The following is a 25,982-nucleotide window of genomic DNA, read 5'->3' as shown; positions in this document are numbered from 1 at the left end:
TACTCCAGGTGAGGCCGAACCAGTGATGTGTAGAGTGGCAATATTATAGACTTGTAAAGCGCTGCATATAAATCCTGTATAATAATAATAAATAGTTGATCTGTCATCCAAGCCTCCACTGGCTTAGATGTGGAGGCTTGGATGACAGAGCAACCAGCGTGTCTTTGCTGGTCTTATCTCGCCCTCCAACAGCCTTGCAGATCGAGTCATTCTGTGACTCCTTTGTTCAGACGCAGCCTGCAGCTCACCTTTGTGAGTAGATTTTTATTGTTTCGTATTTATTTACAATAAATGATAATGGACAGGAGAAGGCGCTCTCTTGGTTTTTTTGTACAGATGATGTGGTAGTCTCCCCGACTGTTAAGGAGCAGCCTCACTGTGAGAAGATGTTCTATGAGTATGATCATTATATATGCTGGGTCCTGTGGCAAGATCCTTAGGCGCTGCTGTGATCAGTGTCGTTAGCAAGTGTTCACTTCTTCTTATGCCTTTCTTCAAGTCGACCTTAAAATTAAAGTGCCACTGAACTCAGGAGTTCAGTCTTAAAAATGCATTCAAGTACCTTATCTAATAACTATAGATTGTCCTAGACTATTCACTTCTCCTGCCTTCTCCAAACTCTTCACCCTTTTGTGAATAACCCTGTTAGTTTTTGGTAGAGTAGGGAATGGTGAAAACTCTGCCAGTTTTTTTCTTCTGCTGTCCTTATCACATTGGGGGAATTTCCTTTCAGTTCCTGTCTTGGAAGCACAGCAAGAAATGAGAGAAATCACTGCAAAGTTAGAGGAAATCCCCTCATTGACTGTTGTCATCAGAACTGGTGTCCCCATTGTAAGATGTCACCTCTATTCCTGTTCAGTGGCAGCTGTAAGGCTGAGTTCACACCTGGGCGTACGGAATATGCACGTTTTCTGTGCGTTTCGTGCCGCACGTTTTACCGCGATTTGCGGTAAAAGAAAAGTGCGACACACACGCGTTTACGAGGGCTATCCGGCTGTATCCTAATGCATCGGCGCAGCAGATACACCCCAAAGAAGCTCCTGTACTTCTTTGGGCGTAGGGCGTTTTTTCAGTGCGTTCCTACGTGCTGTAAAACGCTCAGGGGGGAACCATGCCCATAGGCAATTATTGGTTTTCACATGTTGAGCGTTTTACAGCGCGTAGGAAGCACTGTAAAACGCCCAGGTGTGAACCAGGCCTAAAATGTTAGATTTTCCATCCAGGTTTGGGAAATACCATTACAGTCGAAACCAGCCCTGGGCACAGTTTCAGCTATACCTGCTCACTCGTAGCGGTGACTGACCAGGTGAGGCTACTGATGAAAGCCAGCGTCGCCCACTCTTATAACAAATAACCTTGTTATGCGTGGATAATTGTTCAGTAATGTTGAGCACAGATATTCCATGTTTGGCCAAATCTCTGCCATAAATCATGGTGCTGCCGGTCTAATTACTGAACAAAGCAACCTGCTGCAATGCCTCTTTTGCACAATAAAAGATGAAGTCTTTAGGCTGTGACAGGTCAACAAAGACTGGATGTGGTAGCTTGTTTTCAAGTTTTTTTCTTCATTGTTACATATGACAGCAATCAAGAAATTTATATCAAAGCCAGTGACTTCATTGGTATTGACAGAAATGTAGCTGACATAGAAACAATGCTGGTAAGAGAAGGGGCCTGATTTATATTCAACATGTGGCACCAATGACTCGCATGACTTTCTGTGGTGAAGGGAGGGATGTAGGGGGGAGACGGAGGTAGCAGCCACTGATTATGAATGAGAATTCACCAGACTTACATAGGGCAACACCAAAAAAATAGTGAGCAGGGGAAGACATATTGGCTTACAGCCTATGCTGCATAGATTCCCAGACAGACCAAGGAAGGTTACAGGGCATATGATGTCAGTGCCTGGAGGCCAGGCAGGGGGAGGGATCATCTATACCACTGCTGATCATCTGGGACCACACTGCAGGAATGGTTCTTAACTATTTCAGTAAAACATGTAAAAAAAAAAAGTAAAGACTTTTAGTAAGTATTATGATTCTGTTGACAACATAGCCCATACAAGCTTCTCCCTGTGTTGTGTTTCACTCTGATGAGCTTAGTCTTAGGAATCTAAATATACGAAGCTGACCTCACTCCCTAAAATCCTGCACTATTGGAGCTATAGTACCCCTCTGGCATTCCCTAGTATATACATGTATATATTTTCTTTGTTCAACCTGTGGGCTGAATGAAGAAAATATAACAGATTCCTCCATCCACACTAAACAGCGACGATAGAGGAATCCTCCGCTGCATCTTTTGTATTCTGACAGCTGATTGGCTGCAAGCTATGTTTGGCCGAACATGTTCCTTTGGCAGAAGTCGATCTAATGATTGACTTCCGCTGAAGGAAAAGGTCACCAATGGAGCAAATTTCGGGCGATTGCTGCTGAATGGGCTGTAATTTGTTCCGTGTGTACCTGGCTTAAGGTGCCTGGATAGCATTGTAAGCATCTACAAAATCAGAGGCAAGGAGAACAGAATATTAACAATGGAACGGGAGGTCTTAAAGCAAGAAATACATTCTCCCATGCAAACATGCCAAGTATATTGCAGTCATACAAAGGGGTGTATTTATAAACTATTCCAAGATCCATTCATCCTGTGAAATGACATCTACATTCGTTCTGTGCAAATAAGGGCGAAGGCGAATGTTCTTAGCATATTTGCTTTCCTGTTCAAATGTAGCATTGGGTACATGACAAAGCCATCCACAACTCCGCCCCCGGCTATATCTCAAACCTGGTCTCAAAGTATCACCTTAACCGTCGGCTCCGCTCATCCCAAGACCGCCTGCTTTCCAGCTCCCTTGTCGACTCCTCCCATGCTTGCCTCCAGGACTTCTCTCGAGTCCCTCCCATCCTCTGGCACTTTTTACCCCAACCTGTCCGTCTATCGCCCACTCTGACTGCCTTTAGGCGATCCGTAAAGACTCATCTCTTCAGGGAAGCCTATCCCACCTCAACCTAACCGCTCAACCATCACATTCTCAAACAATTCATCCCCACACAGCTCCCTCCGCATGTATCACTTCCCCCTCCCTTTTAGATTGTAAGCCCTCCTTACCGTCTTGATTTGTATTGTGATTGTAATGTCTTCCTTATACTGTAAAGTGCTGCACAAACTGTTGGTGCTATATAAATCCTGTATTATAATAATAATAATGACAGAATTCGGACCTTTCCCCTCTACAAAAAAAAAAAGTTTGTATTGCTGTATAGAGAGATATACTCTCACTTCCTGCTTTGAGGAGGACCATCGCTGGAACAAGAAGTAAGGGAAATCCTTTCCAAGAGGGGGACACACCACAATAAAAGAAAGTGACAGAGGTTTTGGCCTTGATCCACTTGTCCAAAACAACAGCCAAAAAAGTTTGAGCACAAGTTCGATTTTAATGATGACATGATGTCATAGAGGTTTGTTTCACAGGGACCAAAGGTATTAAGACTCCATTCACATATAGCGTTTGCGTTTTCCGTGTGGAAGACCACATGGCATGAAAACGCACAATCTTTACATATGCACGTTTGCAGCTATTACAATAGCCATGAACGTGCGGAATCTGCCCCTGAAATCTCGCTTGGACTTTAAGGGAATTTACGGGACGCGCAGTTTTGTACCGCGAGATCCCTGCAATAGTCTGAACAATGCACATTAACATGCATCGTTTTTTATGTTTAGAGCGGTGCAGGCGCGGACAACCCCTCCTGTGTAAATGGAGCCTTAGATAAGCCTCTCCAGAAAAGTATTTTAAAGGAATCTAAACTGTCTTGAGCTGATAATGTCTGAAATCACCAATGTTTATTTTGATACAAATGTTTTATTTACAGTACGGGATTAAGGCTAGCTAATTCTAAATCCCGAGAGCTCATCTTTGACTTGATGACTGGAACTGAGTGCAGGCAACTATATCACAATTTTACTGTCCGTGAGAAACTTCTAAGAGAACATTCCTTACCAGCACAGTCCATACTTCCCACGTGTGTTGAAAGAATTCCTCAAGTACTACCTATGTGTGTTATGCAACTTTAAAGAGAACCAGTCATCTTCTCACAAACCACAAGCATGCACCACTTCTAGCATGGCCAGGACTTTCAACATCCCTTCTGGGCAAATGTTGGCAAATATTTTTTTTGCTGTTTGCTTGGGATAGAACATTCAAGCTCACATCTTTTTATCCTGTTTGTGCTTTATTTACTGTACATTGTTCATTTTTACTGGTAAATTGCATTTGTTTTGGATGAGGAACGGTTAGGACCTCTGCAAAGTTCTCTTTGTTATTTTTGTCCTCTTTGGTCATTATTATTATTATACAGGATTTATATCAGAAGTGGGGCAATGAAAACAGTTCATCTAGTCTATCAAGAGCAAACATACGTTTGTTATATTCCTTCTGGCACCTGTTTGATGTTTCCAAACTTTGCTTGCTGTTGTGGATGGTTTATATACAGAGGGCACCCCTTTCTGTACCATTGCATGACCCAGGTAATGCATGTTGTGCTCAAAATGGTTTCGCAGCTTGCAAATGTTAGGTCATGTAGGGTCCCTGTGAATCTGGCTGTAGATCTACATGTTTCATGTCTTGGTTGCTTGTCCCATAAATATGCACGTTCAGCTGAATGTACCTATTAATGCCTGTTGAGCAGAGACGTGTGGCCTGGTGCGGGTTTTACTGCTAAGGATTTTGTTTGCAATGTGTTTAAAGTGTATATAAACGTTAATAATGAGCTTCTCATTTTTGCTCCCTTTTGGTCTTCTAAATATGCCATTTAAAGCATTTCTTGCAACAAGATGCCTGTTGATCTTGTTAAAATTCAGATCTGTCCTGTGTCTGTGTTCCCTGTCTGTGTTATCTCAAAGAGACTTTTAACCCTCCTTTGGAATGCAAATCAATTAGTCCCTATGTGGTGGATAAGAAGACAGTGGGGAGTGGTTGAGTAGTTTCGCAAAAGACAAAGGGTAGGGCTGTCACCACTCCACAAAAATGCTGTGTGTTGTCAGCCCACAATTGGAAATGAAGAGCTGAGTGCTTTTCTGGCAGATCAACAAGTATATTTCTATACTTTCAGGGTCTTCAAATGGGAAATGTGTATGTATTGCAGTGATGTACATGTGTAGTTTTTTTTTCCTTGACATACACTTTAATCACATTTGTTGCTCATGTATCCAAACATTAAACCCATGCAACTCGCCCCTCCTCTATCATGAATGGTAATTCACTATCTGTATATACAACACAGGCCTGAGCATTGCATTACTTTGCTCTCCTCCATCTTGTCTGCCCTGCCTGATGAATGTGCGGTTGATATACAGCATGTGGCAAAGGCTGGTGTCTGAAGTACTGGACACTTTTATGGTTTTATAGTGTTTGGATAAAGACAACAGGACACCAATAAATTCCTGAGGATTCTGTTTCCTTGAAAAAAAACAAACTCATTTATTCAAAACAAAACAAGACAGAGGAATGAATGTTTAGTGCTTGCAGCATGGCCAATTACACAGGCTCTCTCTGTGTGTGTCATTTCTTAAGAAAATACAAACTACAACCAGGAACTATTAACATGGAGCTTGTTTGCTTTGTGTATTTGGATAGGACATAGAAATAGCTATTTATATCAGTCTGAGGACATGTTGTATTTTATAATGTGTAGGTATGGGAATCATTATCTGAAAGCTCATTATTCAGAAAGTTTTGAAATGAAAGAGATAGAACCATAAATCCAGAAATAACTGTAGCTTTTGTGGTACAGTCATCCAACCATATTGTGCAATCATTTTCTTCTTAAAGTGGACACAATGTAATCTCTCCCCTGACTGGAGTGCCCTGCTACTTTTCATTCATAAATGCTAAGATGTACCAATTTATTATTTTAAAAATAAAAAAATGAGCTCCCAACTGTGCCAATGCATTGGTCATGTGATTTGTGGTGGAGGGGTGGACCTGGCAAAGATTTATATATTTAAATTACATTATTTATATAACGGCAACAGATTATGCAGGAAACCCACACAAGCACAGGGAGAACATGCAAACTTTGTGCAGATAGTGTCCTGACAGCGATATGAACTGGGGACCCTCAGTGCTGCAAGGCAGAAGAGCTAACCACTAAGATTTAGATTTAGGCTTGGCAAGTTGAAACCTTCAGTGGAGAGCTGGATTATCCAAGGGGCAAATGAGGCAGTAATTTAGTGCATGTCCAGGGAGCTTAGCTACATCCTTCATTCTTCTGCAGTAAACAGGAAGTGCAATTGGTCAAAGCTGTGCGCCTGACTGATACTTATGGGAGTATACATGTGTACGCAGTTAGTGTCTGTTGGGGCAGGCCATACCAGTACAGAAGATTCACATGGGACTGCCCCTCTGTGCATGTCGCAGTCCTTATCAATGTCAGTCAAAGAGATGGGGGCCCAAAGATGCTACCATGCTTAGGGCCACATTCTGCCTTAAAGGAGAACTATGGGGTCAGTGTTTTTCCCCATAGTTCTCCTTAGGGTAACGGGAGGACACAAACTAGCATCCTCCCGTTACCCTAAGCTCAGTATACCGCGAGCTACAGCTCGCGGTATACTGAGACGCCGCAGCCGGAGCGGATCACGTCTTAGATGACGGAATCCGCCCAGCTGCGTGAGTGACAGCTGGCTCTGCCTATCTAGAGGCAGAGCCAGCTGTACCCTCCCCCGTCCGTTCCGCCAGTCAGCGCTGGCAGATCGGAGCGGGGAGGGGGGAATCCAGCCCCTCCCTTGTCACGGCAGAGAGCCGTGACAGGATCGAGAGGCGAGCGAACCCGGTATGTGTTCGCTCACTTCCCGATCTACTGAGCCGACCTGTGACAGTCTCATTGTCACAGGTCGGCTAGAACTATGAGGTGAGTGAAAAGCACTCACCTCATAGTTCTCCTTTAACGGGACCCTTTCACCAACTTAAAAAATTGCAGATACAAACACATAAAAAAAATCAGGTTTATGAAATCCTTACTTGCAGTGTTTTTCCTTTCGATAATTAATGTTGTATTCATTGCAATGTGCCTTTGAACTTTCTAATGAATTTGACAAATCCAGAAAGAGTCGATTCTCTAGCACAGCCCCCACCTGCCCTGCATATCATAGCCCTCCCCTCTTCGCACAGTGTCTAATTACTGTCAGTGCTAGCCAAGCTCCTCAACCCCTCCCCTGGAGCGAAACAAAATACTATAACGTGTCACTTGAGAGACAGCTGTGAGCCTGCTGGGGCTGCTGACTTCAGATCCAAGATGGCGGTGCCCAGCAGCAGTGTTAGGTCTTTCGTAGGTCTGCACATGGAGGCTTTTCAAGGTGAATAGCATAAAATACATTAAATGCACATATAATCTTATGGAAAGATTGTTGTTGACGTGATTGGTCTGGCAACAGGGTCTCTAATCTGCCTTTGCTTTGGGATGATTGGCACCGCATTATACCAGTGCGTGTTCCACAGGTGTGATGGGGTTCATAATGTCTGATATATAACAGTTTAGGCTGCCTATCCACCCAGCAAAGATTCAGGTAATAGTGAATATATATTTTATTCTCTGTAGATATTGAATCTTCGTTATGTAGAATGTTAAATGTTCCCTTACTTATCTATATAATTATATCACCAAAACATTGCTGAGGGAGTTTTATGCCAGAACAAAATAAAGTAGATGTAACTGAATGATACGAAGTCTGCTAAAGCACTGTGTATTATATATAGTAGTCTTTTTTTTTTTTTTTATAGACTACCTGTTTGAATAAAGTTACTCTTGCATTAACATGGTAAAGCTTATATGAGATTTTAGCGATTGGATTTACATATACCTTTACATTCAACTAATAATGACAAAAACCACAAGCAGACGCTGACATAGAGCTCTTCATACCATGTAATTATGATTGATTTTTGTGTTGTGTCTAGAGGTCTATTTTAAGGGGTTTTTTTCCAGTTACTGAAAATGAAAAATGTTTCTCTATGCGACATATTTCTACATTAGTATTATGGGGTTTTCTTATGTGTTTTAAGAAATATTTTTCTTTTCCACAAGTAAACAAATCGCATTACTATTTTTTTTTCTGCTTTCTGGTCAGGTCTATCACAAGGATCCAGTTTTTGGGATGATGTGCACAGTGTCATTAAAGAGTGTGAATTATTGGAGGGCTCGCAGTACACAGCCTCTGTCCCCGGACTAGTTCTGTACATGCAGAGCACTTCTAGGCTGATATTATCCATGTTGAATTGGATTGGAAGTCCAGGTATTGGTTGGAGGGATTCTGCCGGGGTCCTGAACCCTTCTTCCTTAGTGCAGATGATGCTGGTATCAGAATTGTATGAAGTTCGTTTATTGGCACTGGAATTTGTTCTACGGTGCAAAAAGACTAGCCACGGGGGAGCTACAGACTCACTGCTATGTCCGGCTATAGAGAAAACTCTATTTGAAATGGTGACCAAGGAAAACAATTTAGAGTGCCTGTGTCAGGTAATTATTGGTTTATTTATTTTGTTCAATTATTTATTTGTAACATGTTACACCACTCACAATTCTGGATCCCAGTGGTCAGCCCCTTCCTTTACAGTCTACATATGTTTTTACCATGAAACAAACTGGGTGGGAGCTAACTCCTCTATCTGTATGTATTGGGATTGGGGGAGGAATTGGAAAGCAAAGTGGTCTTAAAAAAAAAAAAAGTCCTGTACCGCAAACTTTATTCATAGATGAGAAGAGTACAGGTGTACCAAACTGTTTTTGGGAGGAATTGGGAACACCAAGAGAACCTGCAACAGAGTAGACCGTAAAAGCGGGTCACCAGTGGGAACAAGAGTGAGAACACCAATGCTTCCAGGCCAATGTTTGAACCACTGCGATGCTGCAGAAAAGAGAAATGATTACAAATCATTGTTCACTTTCTGATAACAGATGCGGGTGCATTTATCAGAGATGTATTTGCAGAACCATATCAAATAAATACATTTATATCACTATTCGTATAGGTAAATAATGTAAGACAAAAATGTTGATGTGTCTTTCTGCACACAGTACACAGAATGGGGGTAATTAACAAAGATTGCTGCATGAAGAGAAATATGTCAAGTGAAACATTTTCATGCCACATTAATAAAAGTAGAGCATGACACTTTGTTCATGTGTCACATAAAATAGAAATATGCTTATACACCATCATCATCTCTCCTCCAGTCTTACATATAACAATTGCTTAGCATAAGATAGATGCTTACAAATAGCTATTAATTACAAGGACTTTCAAAAGTATTCACCCCCCTTGACATTTTTCTTATTTCGTTGCATTACCACCTGGAATTGAAATCAATTTTTGGGGGTTTGTATGATTTGATTTACACAACACTACCACTTTGAAGAGGCAAAATATTTTTGATTGTGATGCAAACAAGAAATAAGAAAATAAAAAACAGAAAACTTGAACGTGCATTACTATTCCCCCCCCCCCCTCCCTAGGTCAATACTTTGTAGAGCCTCTTGGATTGACGTCTGGACTTTGACTAGACCATTCTAAGACATTTAAATGTTTCCCCTTAAACCATGTGAGTGTTGCTTTAGCAGTATGCTTAGGGTCCTTGTCCTGCTGGAAGGTGAACCTCCGTCCCAGTCATAAATCTCTGGCAGAGATTCCCTCAGGAATTTCCCTGTATTTAGCACCATCCGTCATTTCTTCAATTCTGACCAGTTTGCCAGTCCACGCCGATGAAAAGCATCCCCACAGCATGATGCTGCCACCACCATGCTTCGCTATGGGGTGGCATTCTCAGGGTGATGAGAGGTCTTGGGTTTGCACCAGACATAGTGTTTTCCTTGAAGGTGAAAAAGCTCAATTTTAGTCTCATCTGACCAGAGTACCTTCTTCCATATGTTTGAGGAGTCTCCCACATGCTTTTCGGCGAACAGCAAACATGTTTACTTATTTTTGTTCTGTAAGCAATGGCTTTTTTTCTGGCCACTGTTCCATGAAGGCCAGCTCTGGTGAGTGTACGGCTTAAAGTGGTCCTATGGACAGATACTCCAGTCTCCACTGTGGAGCTTTGCAGCTCCCCAAGGGTTATCTTTGGTCTCTTTGATGAATGTCCTCCTTGCCTGGTCTGTGGGTCTTGCTGGTTGGCCCTTTCTTGGCAGGCTTGTTGTGCCATATTCTTTCCTTTTTGTAATAATGGATTTAATGGTGCTCCATGGGATGTCCAAAGTTTTGGATATTTTTTTATAACCCAACCCTGAGCTGTACTTCTCCATAACTTTGTCCGTGGCCTGTTGGGAGAGCTCCTTGGTCTTCATGGTACCGCTTGCTTGGTGGTGCCGCTTTCTCAGTGGTTTCTTATGTAGGGGCTTCATAGCAAAGGGGGTGAATACACATGCACACACCACTTTTCGTTTTTTTATTGTTTTTAAAACAAGTTAATTTCTAGGTTTCATTTCACCATTTTGGACTATTTTGTCTATGTCTATTACATGTAATCCAAATAAAAATCCATTTTAATTCCAGGTGGTAATGCAACAAAAAAGGAAAAATGGTGAGACAAAATAGGAAAAAGGCCTCCTGGTGAGGAGAGGCTTGAATAATAATACATGCAACCAATATTTACCTTGAAAGCTAATTTTGCTTGATTTTCACAAAAACATTTTCCCGATTGCTTGTCAGGTGATGAGAATCCTTTATGAAATGAATGTTGAAAATGTCCTTTTGATGGCAAAACAGAATTTCCAAATGGAACCCAAAGATTTGCTAAGGAGGATTATAAACCTTGTATCTGCTAAAAGCCACAGGTGTGTACTGATCGTTCCGCTGTACTTTTATTTGATGTTTCACTACAGCCATTAGACATACAGTGACAACACATTCTCATCACTAAAGCGAAGCAATGTTCTGTGTGATTTATTTTTTTAAATTCTACAATAATGTAATCCTCCTGATTCATCAACTTAAAGGAGAACTATAGGGTCAGTGCTTTTCCTCATAGTTCTCCCCAGGGTCACGGGAGGACATAAACTAGCATCCTCCCGTCAACCAAAGCTCAGTATACTGCGAGCTACAGCTCACGGTACACTGAGACTGCCGCAGCCGGGACGGATCCCGGCATTACTGTCGAGATTCACCCAGCTGCGTGATTGACAGGTGGCTCTGCCTATCTAGAGGCAGAGCCAGCTGTACCCGCCCTGTCCATTCCGCCAGTCAGCGCTGGAGGATCAAAGTGGGGAGGGGGGAATCCCTGCAAGGAGCCGCGAGTGACAGTCACGGCTCTCTGCAGGGACAGGATCGAGAAGTGAGCGAGCGACGGTATGTGTTCGCTCACTTCCCGATCTATTGAGCCGACGTGTGACAGTTTAATTCTCACATGTTGGCTCGAACTATGAGGCTGAGTGATTTTCACTCACCTCATAGTTCTCCTTTTAAGTTTTGTTTTTTCTAAATACTTGAGAAAGGTTTCATAAATTGAACATTATGTCTAACTTTCTAGGTACAAAAACGACAAATGCTTCTTTGTAAAAGCGGAAGGTATTGATTTGAAATGATGTTCCATCTGTTGCAAATCAAGTTCACCAGACAAGTCTTTTTCATGATTGGTTTAAGTGGTTGCTTAGAGTGCTAATTGTTAACTCTTCATAGTGAAGGGTTGTAAATTTTCATACATCCTCACAGAAGAGGGTAGCACATGATCCATTTTCATTTACAGTCCTTCTGATATCACATTGCTTGTTATGAAATCTTAAAAATGGTTATATTATATATATTTGACTGCCAATATTTTACCAATGGTTGTAGAGATAAATTCGACAAGCAGATTTTTTACTGATTGTTACGTAGATACATTCCACAGGGAGATACCTTACCGATGGTTAAATAGATGCACAGTATTTGACAGGAAGATATTTTACCAATGGTTTAGGATATATATTTGACAGGCAGATATCTTGCCGATGGTTGGGGAGATATAGTCCAGAGGCAGATATCTTGCCGGTTAAGAAGATATAAATTTGACATGCAAATATATTACCAATAGGGGTTGAAGGGATATATTCGACAGGCAGACATCTTAACGATGTTAAGAAGAAATTTGGCAGGCAGATATCTTACTGATGGTTAAAGAGATACATTACACAGGAAGATATTTTACCAATAGTTGAGGAAATATATTTGGTAGGCACTGCAGTTTTAGAACCTAAAGCATTCCGTCCTATCTCCAGATGAAACATTATACTCATTGCAGTGACATTGGTACAGTCCTTACGGGATTTCATATAAACATTTATCTGATTCCGGATATTATTAGACACACTACAACATCTTCCCGAACAAGCGTTCTATACAGTCTGTATGTCAAGCAGCAGTTCCCTGGAATATCACTTTTGGTTGATGAATATTTTTCCCTGGTGTGGGTGTCTATAATCTGTATTTCTGTATAGACACATACTCCAGTTCCTTTTTAAACATTGAGCAATGTGTTCTTGTATTGTTGAAAGCTAGTGGACTACTTGTGTATAAGACCATATGCCCAATTTGCAGACCATTTTACGAGGTGTTTATGCAAGATATTTCACTTTGTATTTTCAGTTAGAATAGAGCATTACTTGTGTGAGGACCTGTTCACACTAGTCTGTCTGCTGGAATGCTGCATTTCATTGGACGGGCTAGTGCATTGTGACAGCTCTGGTAGTGTGCAATGTTTGGTACACCGGCAGATGTCACTGTTTATATGTTTTACATTTTTATGTGGACTGAAGTGCACAATGTGTGCACTCCATTCAGGTTCCCACACAACAGCACCGAGCTCTGTGCTGATGTGTGTGCGACCTGCGGTGGCATACAATGCGCTGCAAGCAAATGCAGCCTGTTTGCATTTTACCGCAGTGCACCACTCACTGCATTGTTGTGTGAATGGGACACAATTGTTTTCTATGTGTCCTAGCAGTGACCTGCGATGATGCGGTCCGGCACCGCACAGGTTACCGCTGTATGTGTGAAGGGGCCTTGTTACCTCACATTGCACAGTATTACCCAAATGAATGAGATAACCTGTACATGAATGGGTCGATCTTTTGGCAACCCATACTGTGAGAAGTTGTGGTACCTTAAAATGCAAAAAGGAGTCTCACCCATATTTAGGGTGTAATCTAAAACATGGTCAGATTGCCACCCACCTCCTGTCCCTGTCATAACTGGGAATTACAACAGGAACCAAAAGAAAAACACATTTTAGAAGGTCCAGGAATGAGTAGAGTTTCTGGCAATGTTTTTTGTTCCTGCCGGTGCTTTTTTTTTAACCTGCTGGCAACCCCCCCCACAATTTGTAGGGACTGGAAGTAAGAGGAAATCTCCCCAATGGGGCCACATAATTAAAAACCTGACACAAATTGTCTACTCTATCCAAAACTAAAAAATAAAATGGATGGAGTTAGGCTTTATGAGATCAGGTTGGATGTTTTCTTTACAATTTAAATTCAGGCTGCTGAAGCCTATTGGAAGATAAACAAACCTGCTCTTATCTCCTCACAATTCAATTTATTAGACAACCCTGGTGGATATAGAGAAATACCAGACAGAGCAGCCAGCTGTAAATGCTCCCCTGGCAGACATTTAGTGCCATTCAGCTTTGCTGCTGTTGTGATTAAAATGGCTAATTGCCTTTGAAAATAGAGAATGGAGTTGTACAGTTCTTCTTCCAGACCTGCTCATGCAAAATTACTAAGAGAACACCTTTTATTATTTAAAGTTGTACAACACAAAATTTTAAAAGTCTATTTTAACGTGAACCCATACTTAAATATTAATATAAAGCTAGCTATGTTAACAGACGTGATGACATGGACACATAAAGCATGAAAACATTTTTGTTTCTTCTGTGCTGTCCTGTAAATGTCATCAGTCCCTTCTTGCAGCTTTGCAACTACCAGTAAATGTTTTTCAGAACCGTTTTCAGAAATGTATAAAGCCTGATGAAAGGATCCCAAAAGGAATCCCAAAAACCATGGTTCTTTAATAACTTGCTAGCCAGTAAAGAGTATCACTTTTACTCCAAACTTTGTGTCACTCCCAGCAAATGTGAGGCAAACAAATATCATTTTCTCTCAAGCTGCATTGCGCACCATGCTCCTCCACTGTGCCGGCTCACTAACCGGCAGTGTACCGGTAGACGAGTTTGCACTCTGGTATTTCCACTTGTTCCCTCAGCTCCCTGGTATCCGTTCAAAACCCTGCTTCTTATGATAGTCCAGTCATTGGGCGCTCACAAAATCTCAGATTTCACAATACTAATGCACCAGGTCAGATTTTGTGATAAGAAAGCAATATGAACCAGAGGGTGTAACGATAAATTGTGGGAACTAGAAAAATCATCAGGGTCTTCATTTAAATGTGTTTGGCTACAGATGCAATTTACTTTTCTTCCGTAATCACTACGTTACTGAGTTACTGAGTCCTGCATGGTTCTAAGGCCATAAATCAGCCGTCAATTGAGGTTTTCATCCCAGATTATTCACAATACTCAGTTCTTCACAGCCCTGTTGATATACAGAACTAGCTTAGATGAGCAGTAAGATAAAAGATTGCCTCTCTATACTTCCTGGGCAGTCTAAAAGCTAGGCAGGCCATATTTACCCTAGAGCGTGCTTGTGCGTGGATGTATGTCCTTTGTGCATACTTACAGTTAAGTCTGGAAATCATTTTTACAATTAAATAAAGAATGCAATCTCGAAGTTGAGGGATAACACATCCATACTGGAAGAAGATTTTAGGAATTACAGCTCTTTATTATGTAGTCCCCTCTTTTTCAAGGGACCAATTGTCTCGAAAGCTGTTTCATGGACAGGGGGTGGGCTATTACTTCATTATTTCATCATCAATTAAACAGGAAAAAAGGTCTGGAGTTGATTCCACGTATGCCATTCGCATTTGAAAGCTGTTGCGGTCAATCCACAACATGCATTCAGAGGAGCTCTCAATGCAAGTGAAACAGGCCATCCTTAGGTTGCATCCATCAGAGAGATAGTGGGAACAGTAGGAGTTGTCAACAGTTTGGTGCATTCTGAGAAAAAAAGAATGTACTGGTAAGCTTTTCAACAGAAAAAGGCCTGGACGTGCATGAAAAACGACAATGGTGCATGATCGTAGGATCACAACATCCAGCCAAGTGAAAAACACTCTCCAGGAGGTAGGCATATCATTATCCAAGTCTACCATAAAAAGAAGACTTCACTAGAGCAAATACAGAGGGTTCACCACCAGGTGCACGCCATTTATAAGCCTCAAGAATAGAAAAACCAGAGTAGACTTTGCTAAAAAAATCTAAAAAAGCCAGCCCAGTTTTGGAACTGCTTTGTTTAGACAGATGAAACTAAGCGCAACCTGTACCAGAATGATGGGAAGAACAAAGTATGGAGAAGGCTTGGAATGGCTCATGTATTGCATGTTCGAACCTTAATACCATAAGTAATAACAGGTTACTTCGGGAGTATATAAGGAGATTGGAAATTTTAGCAAAATTCTTAAATTACTCTTTAACTAAACCCACTAGATTTTAGTCAACTAAAACTAGACTAAAACAATCCAGGAGCAGAGCAGTTACAGACCGGAGCAAAACTGCGTACAATGTATTCCAATGGTATTTTTAGCTCCAGTTCACATCGCAGCGTCCCATTCCAGAGCGGGTAAAAAACACTGCAGCAGGCCCTATTTTACCTGCTCTGGACCGCATGCAAACGCCCTGGAATGCACTGAAAGCCCATTTTAAACTTTAAAAAAATATATTATAATTTTTTTTAACCAAAAATGGCCCGGAAAGCATCAAAAACGCTGCAAAAATGCGGCACAACCCGCTGCACTGCGTGTGCAGAAACTCATGCAGATCTGCTCTGCATTTGGTGTGAACAAGGCCTAAAACAATTCAGATGACTAAAACTAAATGGCATTTTAGTCGAAAGACTATGACTAAACTCAATTGAAATCTGCTGTCAAAATTGACACTGCTTCAAGCAATACTTGCCTGCAAATGATTCACCACAATGTATTAACAATGAACATTTTATTTATGATTGTGTTTGTTTGTCCACTTACATTTGAGTCCCTGAAATAAGGGGACTGTGTATGAAAATGGTTGCAATTCCTAAACGTTTCATATCATATTTTTGTTCAACCCCTTCAATTAAAGATGAAAGTCTGCACTTTAATTGCATCTCGACTGTTTCATGTCAAATCCTTTGTGGTGGCCTTCAGAGCTAGAATTATGAAAATTCTGTCCGTGTCCAATTTTTTCCAGACCTAACTGTATGTGACTGGTGCAGAAATATTTTGTAAGCTCTCCTTGGGCAGGGAGAGATATATAAATGACATTTACTTACCTACACTTTATTTAAAATTATTTGCCAAATGGTTTTAATGTAGGTGTAATCAGTTTGCAGTCACACAGCACTTGGCCCTCACCTGGTAATAGACTCTTTCACACTTACATATCCTGCTGTGACTGTAGCTGAGGCCTTAGATGTGTGTTGTAAGAGTGCTGCCATGCACAGAAAACAGCACACAAATGCTACAGATACACTTTGCATTAATATTTCATTCAGAATAATTCCTTTTTCATGACATTTTGTTTCCAAAGAACAGCAGTTTATAATATTACAATTGTATTGTTATAAAATATACATATATATATATATATATATATACACATTATATATATATAGTGTACATCCAGCTATGGAAATGTTCCTGGTTCACTGAGGATTCCTCATGGATCACCGAACATGCACAGGTTGTATACTGTAGTTTCCAGCAGACTGTAGATGTATTTATGAGGCAGTGTCTGCTTTATTGCCACCGCTGTAAGCACCTGCTGTCATGGCAGCCATCTGTCTGCAGAGCTCTATCAATGGGCAAAGTCATTGGAAGTTACTGCCTTGTGTTCCCAGCACTGTACAACTTCCTTGTTCAAGCAAGGCAATGAGGTGTTAAAGACTTTTAAGGGAATGTAAATGGACTTGAATGTAATTTTTACACTTGCTGGTTGTGAAAAGATCATTGGTAATTCCATTGAAGTCATGTCAACAGAGAGTTATTTGAGCTTTTAAAAGGGGTACTGCAGACCATACAAAGATGTTTCCAAACAATAGAAAAGTACCTTTACTACCATGTTATGAATGTACAGAGCGTTAAGCATGAAGGTGTAATAGGATACAAGATGGATTACACACCAGACAGAATATAGTACTTTTCATAGGACTCCTTGGCTCCCATGCCTCCTTAAATCAATCTTCCATCACACATTTTGGGAAAGCCAATTCATGTTGGATTTCCACTATCATCCATAATAATGTGGGTTGATTACGCAAAAAAAACATACCTATCACTCATTGGAAGGGATGAAAATTGCAGTCATCAAGTCTCAAGGGCTTGTACTGAACTGTATTCTTATGGTTCCACTAGTTACGATGGTTGGATCTCAAGAGAGTAAACAAAAAGTCCTACACTCATTGGCACAGTTACTGTCCTCATTATCTGTATAAACTATTGTAGTGTAGGTAATAGGATGAAAACCAGCTGCCAGCATTGTTTTTTTTGTGTACCCTAACTGTGCTTCTCCAAGGTTTTTGGTACCAAATGTATAGAGCAGTAATCAATTTCCAGATTTTTATCTTGCATACCCCGGAGCAATGATTTAGCTAGGAAGGACAACAACTACTTTCATTATTCTAAGATTATCCACTCTCTGACAATAGACCATTTGATCAAAAACTTTGTACCCTGGGAGACATAGAAAGACTTATTCAGACTTATACAGACTTATTCAGTAACCACGACAGGGGCTTAGGAAGTGAGGGGAATCTCTCCAGTTTGGGGCACAGACAGCATACAGATGAAACCAGTACAGAATTAAACCTTTTTTTAATAGAATAGTATAACCATACAAGTTATGGTAAGATGGGACTAAAGCATTAAAAAAGCCCTCACTCTATTAATTGTGCAGCACAGTAAGGCCTTCTTAAAACAGGAGGTATTCTCATGTCTCGTTCCATCACATATCACATTTTTCCTCATTTCGGGAAAGTGGACGATGCAAAAATTGCATTGACTTGCAGGGCTCTGCCCACTACCCTGAAATAAGGAATAATAGGCTTATTTTTGGGATATATGATGGAACAAGACATGTGTGTATCTCCTGTATATAGAAGGCTTTACAGTGCTACCCGTCTTCATTTGGTGCCGGTAAAGTACATTTTCTGTGCAGGCTCCTGTCTTCAGCGATCTCTGGTGAGGCTTTAGGGAGAAAGACTTGCAGTGTCAGTGCCATCAAAGGCTGTAACATGACCTTCCTTTAGTTTGGTGTAAAGCTTCACCGAAGGATCCTGTGTTTTCCTACAGTTTGCTTATCATCCATGCCCTGAGAAATTAGGAGTGCCCATTGTGTGTTGGGGCACTAACTAAGTGCACTATTTTATTGTCCACCTGTAGAGAGAAATGTTACTACTGCAGCTATTGTATTATCTATGTAGAGAGGTAAACACATTCTGACTTCCCAGTTACATCACTGGAATGTCTTCCTTTCATTTCAATTGCCGCTTTCAAGTCCAGACTGAGCAGGACACATAGGAAACAGACTGCATCTTGCTACATCCAATGGTCTGTTACTTCAAGTAACATTACTTGAAGCCCGTTGATGGTGTGTGACGCTATTCTTTACATTGGCAGCTTTCTTTCTATCCCCTTGTTCTACAGGATATTGACATAATCGTCCTGTGCATACTATGGGTCATATGTAAGCCTTGGCAGAACCAGACAGAAGTAGCTCATTCTACTGTATAGGCATAAAAACAGTGAACCTAATGAATGAGCGACTGATTCCCAGAAAATAACTGTCTCCCCTGTTGATGTATTCAGGTTTTACCACTCATTATTGATTTAGGTGGTCTTCTCAACCTACATCTTAATACATTCACCCTGCTGCAGGTTTCCCATTCCATGGTAACATTCTGGACATATTGCTAGCTGCATGCCAAGATCTGGGGGGACTGCACAGTCTAGCCTGCTGACTAGAGTCAGGAATGTAAACCTTACAGATAATTAATCCAGACCTATTTTATTTGTGGATAATTATATTTTGGCACAGTGTTTTGCATCTCAGATACTAGTATTTCTTCTATAGCATTTGAAGCTGAGCTCTAGGCAAAATGGTAAAGGTTTGCCATAGCCATATTGTGGCTTATCTTAAAGTGTATTTCCACTTTTACAGCCAAATTGGGATAGCACCTATGTTATGTTTGTTACATGTTCCCATTCACATAGCTTAATGTCAATAAAAAAAAATGATACTTCCTCTTTCTGAAAGCTCCATAGTTGATTTTTTTTCCATTCTCTGTAATATCAAGTAGGTGGGGAGATAATGTTTTCCAAAACTAACCCTGTCTGTTTCCCCCCCCCCCCCCATCAGTTTTTTTATGCTGTCTGTGTCCCATTTGGGAGATTTGCCTTCACTTTTTGGAAATTAGAGGAAATCTCTACAAAGTTCGATAAATTCCCCTATTAGAGCACTAAGGAACTAGTGTCCGCACTGGGATATTTTCCCCTCACCTCTGGTTCTGGTAGCAACTGGATATCCTTCCATTTTCTGTGTCTGTGACTATGGTCACCAGGGCAAATAGAGGGGTGATTCTCTCCAGCTGGTACACAGACATCCAAAAATCTGACAGTGCTTCTGAACCTTCCCTCCTCTATCCAAAACTTAAAAAAAAAAATGTTGGCTTCAGACACACTCTAAATAATGGAGATTCTACTAGGGGGAGTCATGTGATATAACAGCACAATTTGATGGTAGATCTGAGAATTCTGACAAACATGTCTTGCCTTTAGAATGATAGAAAGATGCTGGAAGCCAGAATGTGATTCAACTAGCTAGTAACCACACAGAGCTGAAATGTCAGCTTTGGCTCCTGGATAGGAAGCTAGCTATGGTTCTGACAATACTTCAGCCTCTGGAAAATATTGTCACTTTTTTTCCTTTAAATACATCATATTCTTTTCTTTGTATTTTCCAGTGTGGAAATCCAGAGCTCATCGTTAAAACTGTCCTCTCGATTGGTCATCAGTCTTGCTGGGAAGGACCAGGAGGTAAGGCAAAATGTGGAACATTACTGTGCAGCAGGTAGCTCTCTCATCTTTCCATCTGTATGTGCATGTAGTGTATGCCTTGGTTTCTAGCATTGCACAACATAGGTACATGGAACCAGTGCTGTCCAGGGAGCATTGCAGATGTGTTAAAATTAGATGGGTTACTTCATTTTTATGTATTGGAACCATAACACATAGACTTGCCTAGACTGAGCACAGTTCTGTGATTGCGCAACCTCCCAAGGAGGCTATAGAGTATGAAGCTGAAAATTCCTCGCCTGCTCATTTGCTGTCCTGGGAACTCATTTTATTTTTTAATATGTTCCTTAGAAATCTCCTAGGGTAGTGGACATTTTTAGAGGTGTATACAATCCATCCCACAGATCATGTTTTATATGCTGGCCATATAAGCAGAATGTTATAAGGAAGAACAGCTGTAGATTTCACATGCAGCAGATGAATCAAATCAACTAAAACCCTACAAATAAAATAATGGGTTTTTTTTGTCACAGAAAATGTCCACAGTATGTATTTCTAATAAATCATGGTATAGGTTATACATTTTTATTTTTTTTACACCGATGGGCCATTGTGCAAATCTGCTGCATCTTCCGTTATAATTTCCTTAGCATTCTTTAAAGCCCCTGTCCAGGCAATAGCCAAAATAAATGCCCCATTGCCCTCTGCCCCCGCTAAGCGCCCCCCTTTTCTTGTATGCTTTAGTTATCCTTGTCACCCCCAGAGGCTGAAATGACTCTTCAGCTCCCAGGAAGTGGGGTTCACAGCATGGATGTGGGTGGTACATACGCAATGGAACGGCAGAAGAGGCTTAGTTATGAGGTGTGGTGCCTTGGGCAGGCATTGCTTGTATGCACTGCATCAGCTTCCACCCCTAGATTCTGCCTGGTAATTCTATAACTGCAGCAGGGGCAGTGAGGAGACCAGTCACCCTGCTCACAGACTGCAAGCATTGGTAAATGGTCAGTACGACCGGATATCGGAGACATTGATAGCAGCAAAGGGAAACTTTCAACTAAGGTTAAAATGAAGAATGTTTATGTGGCTGGTATATGCTGTAATCTTAAAACAACACAAGGCTAATGTTCCAGAAATCCAACTTTAACTGTAATGGTTGTGCGGACTGTGCCATAGAAGGTAGTTTTAACAGGATATCCCCATAAAAAATGAAAGTGTCCCCATGGCTTACGGTGGCACCCTCTCACCCCTTCCCCGGAGCATCTGGCAGCTGTAAATTACACCAATTCAGATAACGGTAAATTGAGTGAACTTTGTGGTTTTAGCACAGCTGATGTGTCTGCTCGAGAGCATTAGGAGTTCATTAATTGACTTTACTTGTTGCCCAGAATTCCTCTTTACATGACAGTGACACGATCACAGGCATCAGAACACATGATGGACATTTTAGAAAGTGTTTAGAGATAATCTTTTGTGTGTCTGTGTATGCTTTCATGGACTTTTTCCCCTGCAGTTCTTCCTCAAGTCTGTTCATAAATGTTTCACTGAATCATTTGATTTACTTGTAATTATGATTTCAGTGAAGCTGGCCTCCTGGAAGTTCATACAAGTAAATGTGATGTGCGTCATTCTCTCAATTATTTTCTTATTTGTGTCACTGATTCAACATTTCTGCATTGGTTTAGACACGTGAAGTGTAGCTCCGTCTTAGTAATGTATTTGTAGCCAGCTGAGGGTTTCATTGTGCTCTTCAATGTCAGTTGACTGCCACAATGAGAAGAATCTTGTACATTTAAGTCTATATGGAGTGTGAGCAAGTGTGTGCCATAACTGTTGCACGTTATAATACAAGACGTTAGCTGTTTATTATTAGGGATGCACCGATATATCGGCCGCCGAAACTGTCACTTTTGGCTAAATGCCGAAAGTGCCATTTTTGTGCCGATACATCGGCACATTCCTTCTTTCTTTCCTCCCCGCTGGGCGCTGCTCTGTGTCCCAGCGGGGAGGAGAGAAAGTGTGACAGCCGGCCGAGCGCTTCGGGAGGAGAGCGATGTGAGCGGCCGGCGTCTCTCCTCCCACACCGCTCAGCCTCCTATCACAGTCCGGCAGATCGGTGTGGGGGCGGAGACAGCCAGTGCTGTCACAGGAGGCTCAGCTCTGCTCCCTGCACCACTCGCTCAGCCTCCCTGACAGCTGTCACAGAAGGAGAGCGAGGTACAAGCAGTCAGTGATCGCTGAGTGTTTGTACATAATTGAGGACAGAGCATATTGACTATATCCTCAATTATGAATGAATGGGAAGTGATCTACATAATCTCCTGTTCATTCATAATTGTGGTTATAGTAAACACACTATGTTCTCAAGTTATGAATGAACAGGAACATTCATAGAGGATTCCTGTTCATTGATAACTGGGGCTGCAGGAAAAGAGATTGAGGACTTTGTGCCCTCAATCTCTTTTTCAATTTTAAAAGGGAAATATCAGGGATCCGTTTAGACTCCTAATATTTCCCCTGAGGCCCCTAAAAGTAAAGTAAAAAATAAAAATAAATAAAGATAAAAAAATGTAAAGTTTATAAAAAATAAAATATTTGAAAAAATTTAAATAAAAAATATTTTCGTTTTTGGTTTCGGCCTGACAATTTTTTTTAATTGCGGTTTCATTTTGGTTTTGAAATTTCCATTTCGGTGCACCTCCTATTTATTATTATTTCTTTTTTTAAGTTGTGATATTTTAGTCTTGAGGGTCTTGTTGGCATTAAGGCTAAGAATACATGTAAGGACTGAAGCAGAATTTTTTTAATTAACCCTTGCAGTGGGGCTACCCCTGCACTGCAAGGGTTAAGTGCTGATTATGGTCTAGAGAAGAAAAAACAAAGTTATATTTACCTGATCCTTGGCCGGCTGTGAGATCGCTCCCTCCAGCCTTTCTTCTCCTCCTGCAGAGATGGAATGTCCCTTGGCGTCCTCATGTCCTTTACGCTACGTATAGAACACTAAACTACTCCATCCATCCCACTGTTTTCATCTCTAAAGCACAGTCACTATCTGACTTGTAGTACCAAGATAAGAGCTGCATAGATTCCATGAGATAACACAGGAAGTGTACAGAGGACAAGGGGCAACTTTGAATCTCTGACAAAATCAACAGCTTTTTCTATTTTTTTTTTTCTTATTGTCTGACAGCAAATTGACCTATGCTTGTAGGGATCTTTTTCCCCTTCCTCTGGATCAAACACATAGAACACGCATGCACACAAGGGTTGCCACCTGTCCCGGATTCAATTGGACAGTCTGGGTTTTGAGTCCTGTATGTGCTGTGTCTGGGTTTCAGCTGGCCTTAAACCCGGAAACAGCACAGACAGCACTCAAAACCCGACTGTCCAGGTGAATCCGGGACAGGTGGCAACCCTAACACACGCACGTTGAACTTAATGGGCCTATGTATGTTTTCAACCTTATCTACCATGTAACTATTGGGGTTACAGAGTGCATCCCATGCCATATACTGTATAAAGTCTTAGCTTTTGGGTTGACATGCACTTCAAAATCTGCAACCTTCTTGAACCCAACACCCATTTATTCTCATTTTAATGGGATACAGGCGTTGAAAAATGAATTTCATGAAAAATAGCTTTTTTAAGTGTTTCTTTTGTTTCACGAACCTCCGAAACATTATATGTTGACACAGATATAAGATTTATGAGGCTGACTCACTATTGCAGGCCTCATCTCGATCATCTGACGTTGATCTTTCTTCCACAGGCCACTGAGTCAGAGATGAAGGATTGGGTGACGCTCATGGTTCACTGCTGTGGGGATGAACTCCAGACTGAAGTGAAACTGGCAGCAGCTGAGATCCTGGTTTATATTGCTCCACATTTGTTGACCAGTCAGCTGCCTCTTCTGGGTAAGAGTACAATGTGTGTTGATGGTACAGTTCTTTGTGGAGACCTGCTGCATGACCTGTAATGGAATGTACAGCCGCTTATGTCGTCTGTTTTGCCTTCCCTTGAAGGTCATCATCATTAAAATTTACTAGAAGCTTGAAGTCCATTTATGTGTTGACATGCCAGAAATGGTACATCCTTTCCTGCACACAAGTGAAAAAATTGCCATTTTGTCTGTTAAAGGGGATTTCCAACATGAAGCAGGTTCTAAAACAGTGCAACAGTGTCACAAGGCCCACTTGTCCATTTGCTTAGCACAGCATATATCAGGGAAGTTAAATTTTACTGATGAAAACAGTTCTTCCGCGTGTGGTAATTAGCTTCCCCCATTCATTATTCCAAGGCATGTTGGAAACATTAAAAACGGATGATGTCTCTCTAGTGGTAACACAAACATCTTCTTGCAGACACTTTCCTATTCTGGATGTTTGTTTAATGGACCAATGAAGCCCAATTAAAAAGTTACTGTGCGGGAAATAGAACATATAGTACTAGACTAAAGGAGAGCAATGACAGCAGTATTTACCTGGAGGGTTATGGCAGGAAGTCCATTGTGTAAAGGAAAATACCACTCCTTACTGTAATACCTTCATTTTAGATTTCATTTTGATAATACACAATTTTATTAGGGGTATTATGAGTCTCTCGGGTTCAAAATACTGCAAGGGACATCTATCGAGTCATCTAGGAACACAATTAGATGCAAATTGAGCCACTTCGTATTTAGCAAAGCCTATTCCACAGTTTTGTTTTTATATTTGCGACCCCCAACTTTCTGGGCATCCAACTAAAATTTGTAAAAGTCTGAAACACATTTAGCACTGAAGATGAGACAGGATTTCACTCAAAGCAAACGCACAGTTTAAAACTGATCAGGGTCAGGTTTGAGTGTCCATTCACACTGGGCGTTTAATCGCACGATTTCCACCGTGATATCGCGCATATTTGCAGCGAGAAGTCACCGTCCAATGATTTTCAATGGAGCTGTTCTATAAAACAGCTCCATGCCGCTCGACGCGGTCGTGTGTCGCTTGTGTGGGACCATTTTTCCACGCGGATGTCGCACAATTTTTCTATTTTTGCATGCAGCCGGCGGTGAAGGTTGTGCGATCGTCGCTGGACCGTCTCCCCGAACAGTCGCGCTATCCCGGCTGCGCGGATCCGCTCAAGGTAAGTGTCGCTTAGTGTGAATGGGGCCTTATATTGGTGCAGTGCTACTTTGGAGCAGCAGAGGGAGGGATTCGTGAATCAAGCTACAACCTTTTAGTAAATCTGTCTCATTGCTTCTGTTTAGCATTGCCTTGTTTGGGACAGAATTGCTGAATATTCCTCTGTTTTTATATATACAGTGGGGACATTTTATTAAAACAATATTTTTTCCCCTCAGGTTCTTAATCTGTTGCTTGTTTCATTTAGCGACAGATTTTATTTATGCAAATATTGGGTAATTAATAAATATTCCCCTGTGTGTGTGTACATATACAGTGGGGGCATTTTATTAAAACTGTTTGTTGCAGTTTTTAGTCTGTTGCTTGTTTCATTTTAAAAGCAATTTAGGGACATATTTATTTTTATACGCATTTTGAGTAATCAATTAGCTGCAATGAAAATGAACTCATCTGTGCGTATTTAAACAGTGCTCCTAAGCACTTCTAAGTTCTGCAAAAATTATCTGGTTGGATTTCATTCATAAATAAGCGCTCACAGTTGCTACACAATATAGAAAAGAGACAGACAATCGCTATTTGGCAGCAGTGATAAATGCTAACATATCTGCGTGCAAAATGCATGTGCAATGACATTAATAAATGTTCCCTGGTATATGTACATATAAGTGTGTCTTTTTCTTTTATATATATCTATATATCTATATAGATCTATATATAGATATATGT

At 41.0% G+C, this 25,982-nt stretch overlaps 1 protein-coding gene across 1 annotated transcript in view; it reads left to right on the top strand.

The window, feature by feature from the left end:
* THADA (THADA, armadillo repeat containing) overlaps positions 1 to 25,982 on the top strand; it is a 454,862-nt gene that overhangs the window by 334,377 nt on the left and 94,503 nt on the right. The window contains exons 31-34 of the mRNA XM_018556404.1: positions 8,140 to 8,516; positions 10,705 to 10,829; positions 20,085 to 20,157; positions 23,903 to 24,047. Of these exons, the coding sequence (XP_018411906.1) occupies positions 8,140 to 8,516; positions 10,705 to 10,829; positions 20,085 to 20,157; positions 23,903 to 24,047 (720 nt within the window). The remainder of the gene's footprint in view (positions 1 to 8,139; positions 8,517 to 10,704; positions 10,830 to 20,084; positions 20,158 to 23,902; positions 24,048 to 25,982) is intronic.

The sequence above is a fragment of the Nanorana parkeri genome, unplaced genomic scaffold, assembly GCF_000935625.1.
Source record: "Nanorana parkeri isolate BGI_ZX_2015 unplaced genomic scaffold, ASM93562v1 scaffold1, whole genome shotgun sequence".
Classification (NCBI taxonomy): domain Eukaryota; kingdom Metazoa; phylum Chordata; class Amphibia; order Anura; family Dicroglossidae; genus Nanorana; species Nanorana parkeri.
The sequence above is the reverse complement of the archived record's forward strand: the minus strand, read 5'-3'. Positions and strand labels throughout refer to the sequence as shown.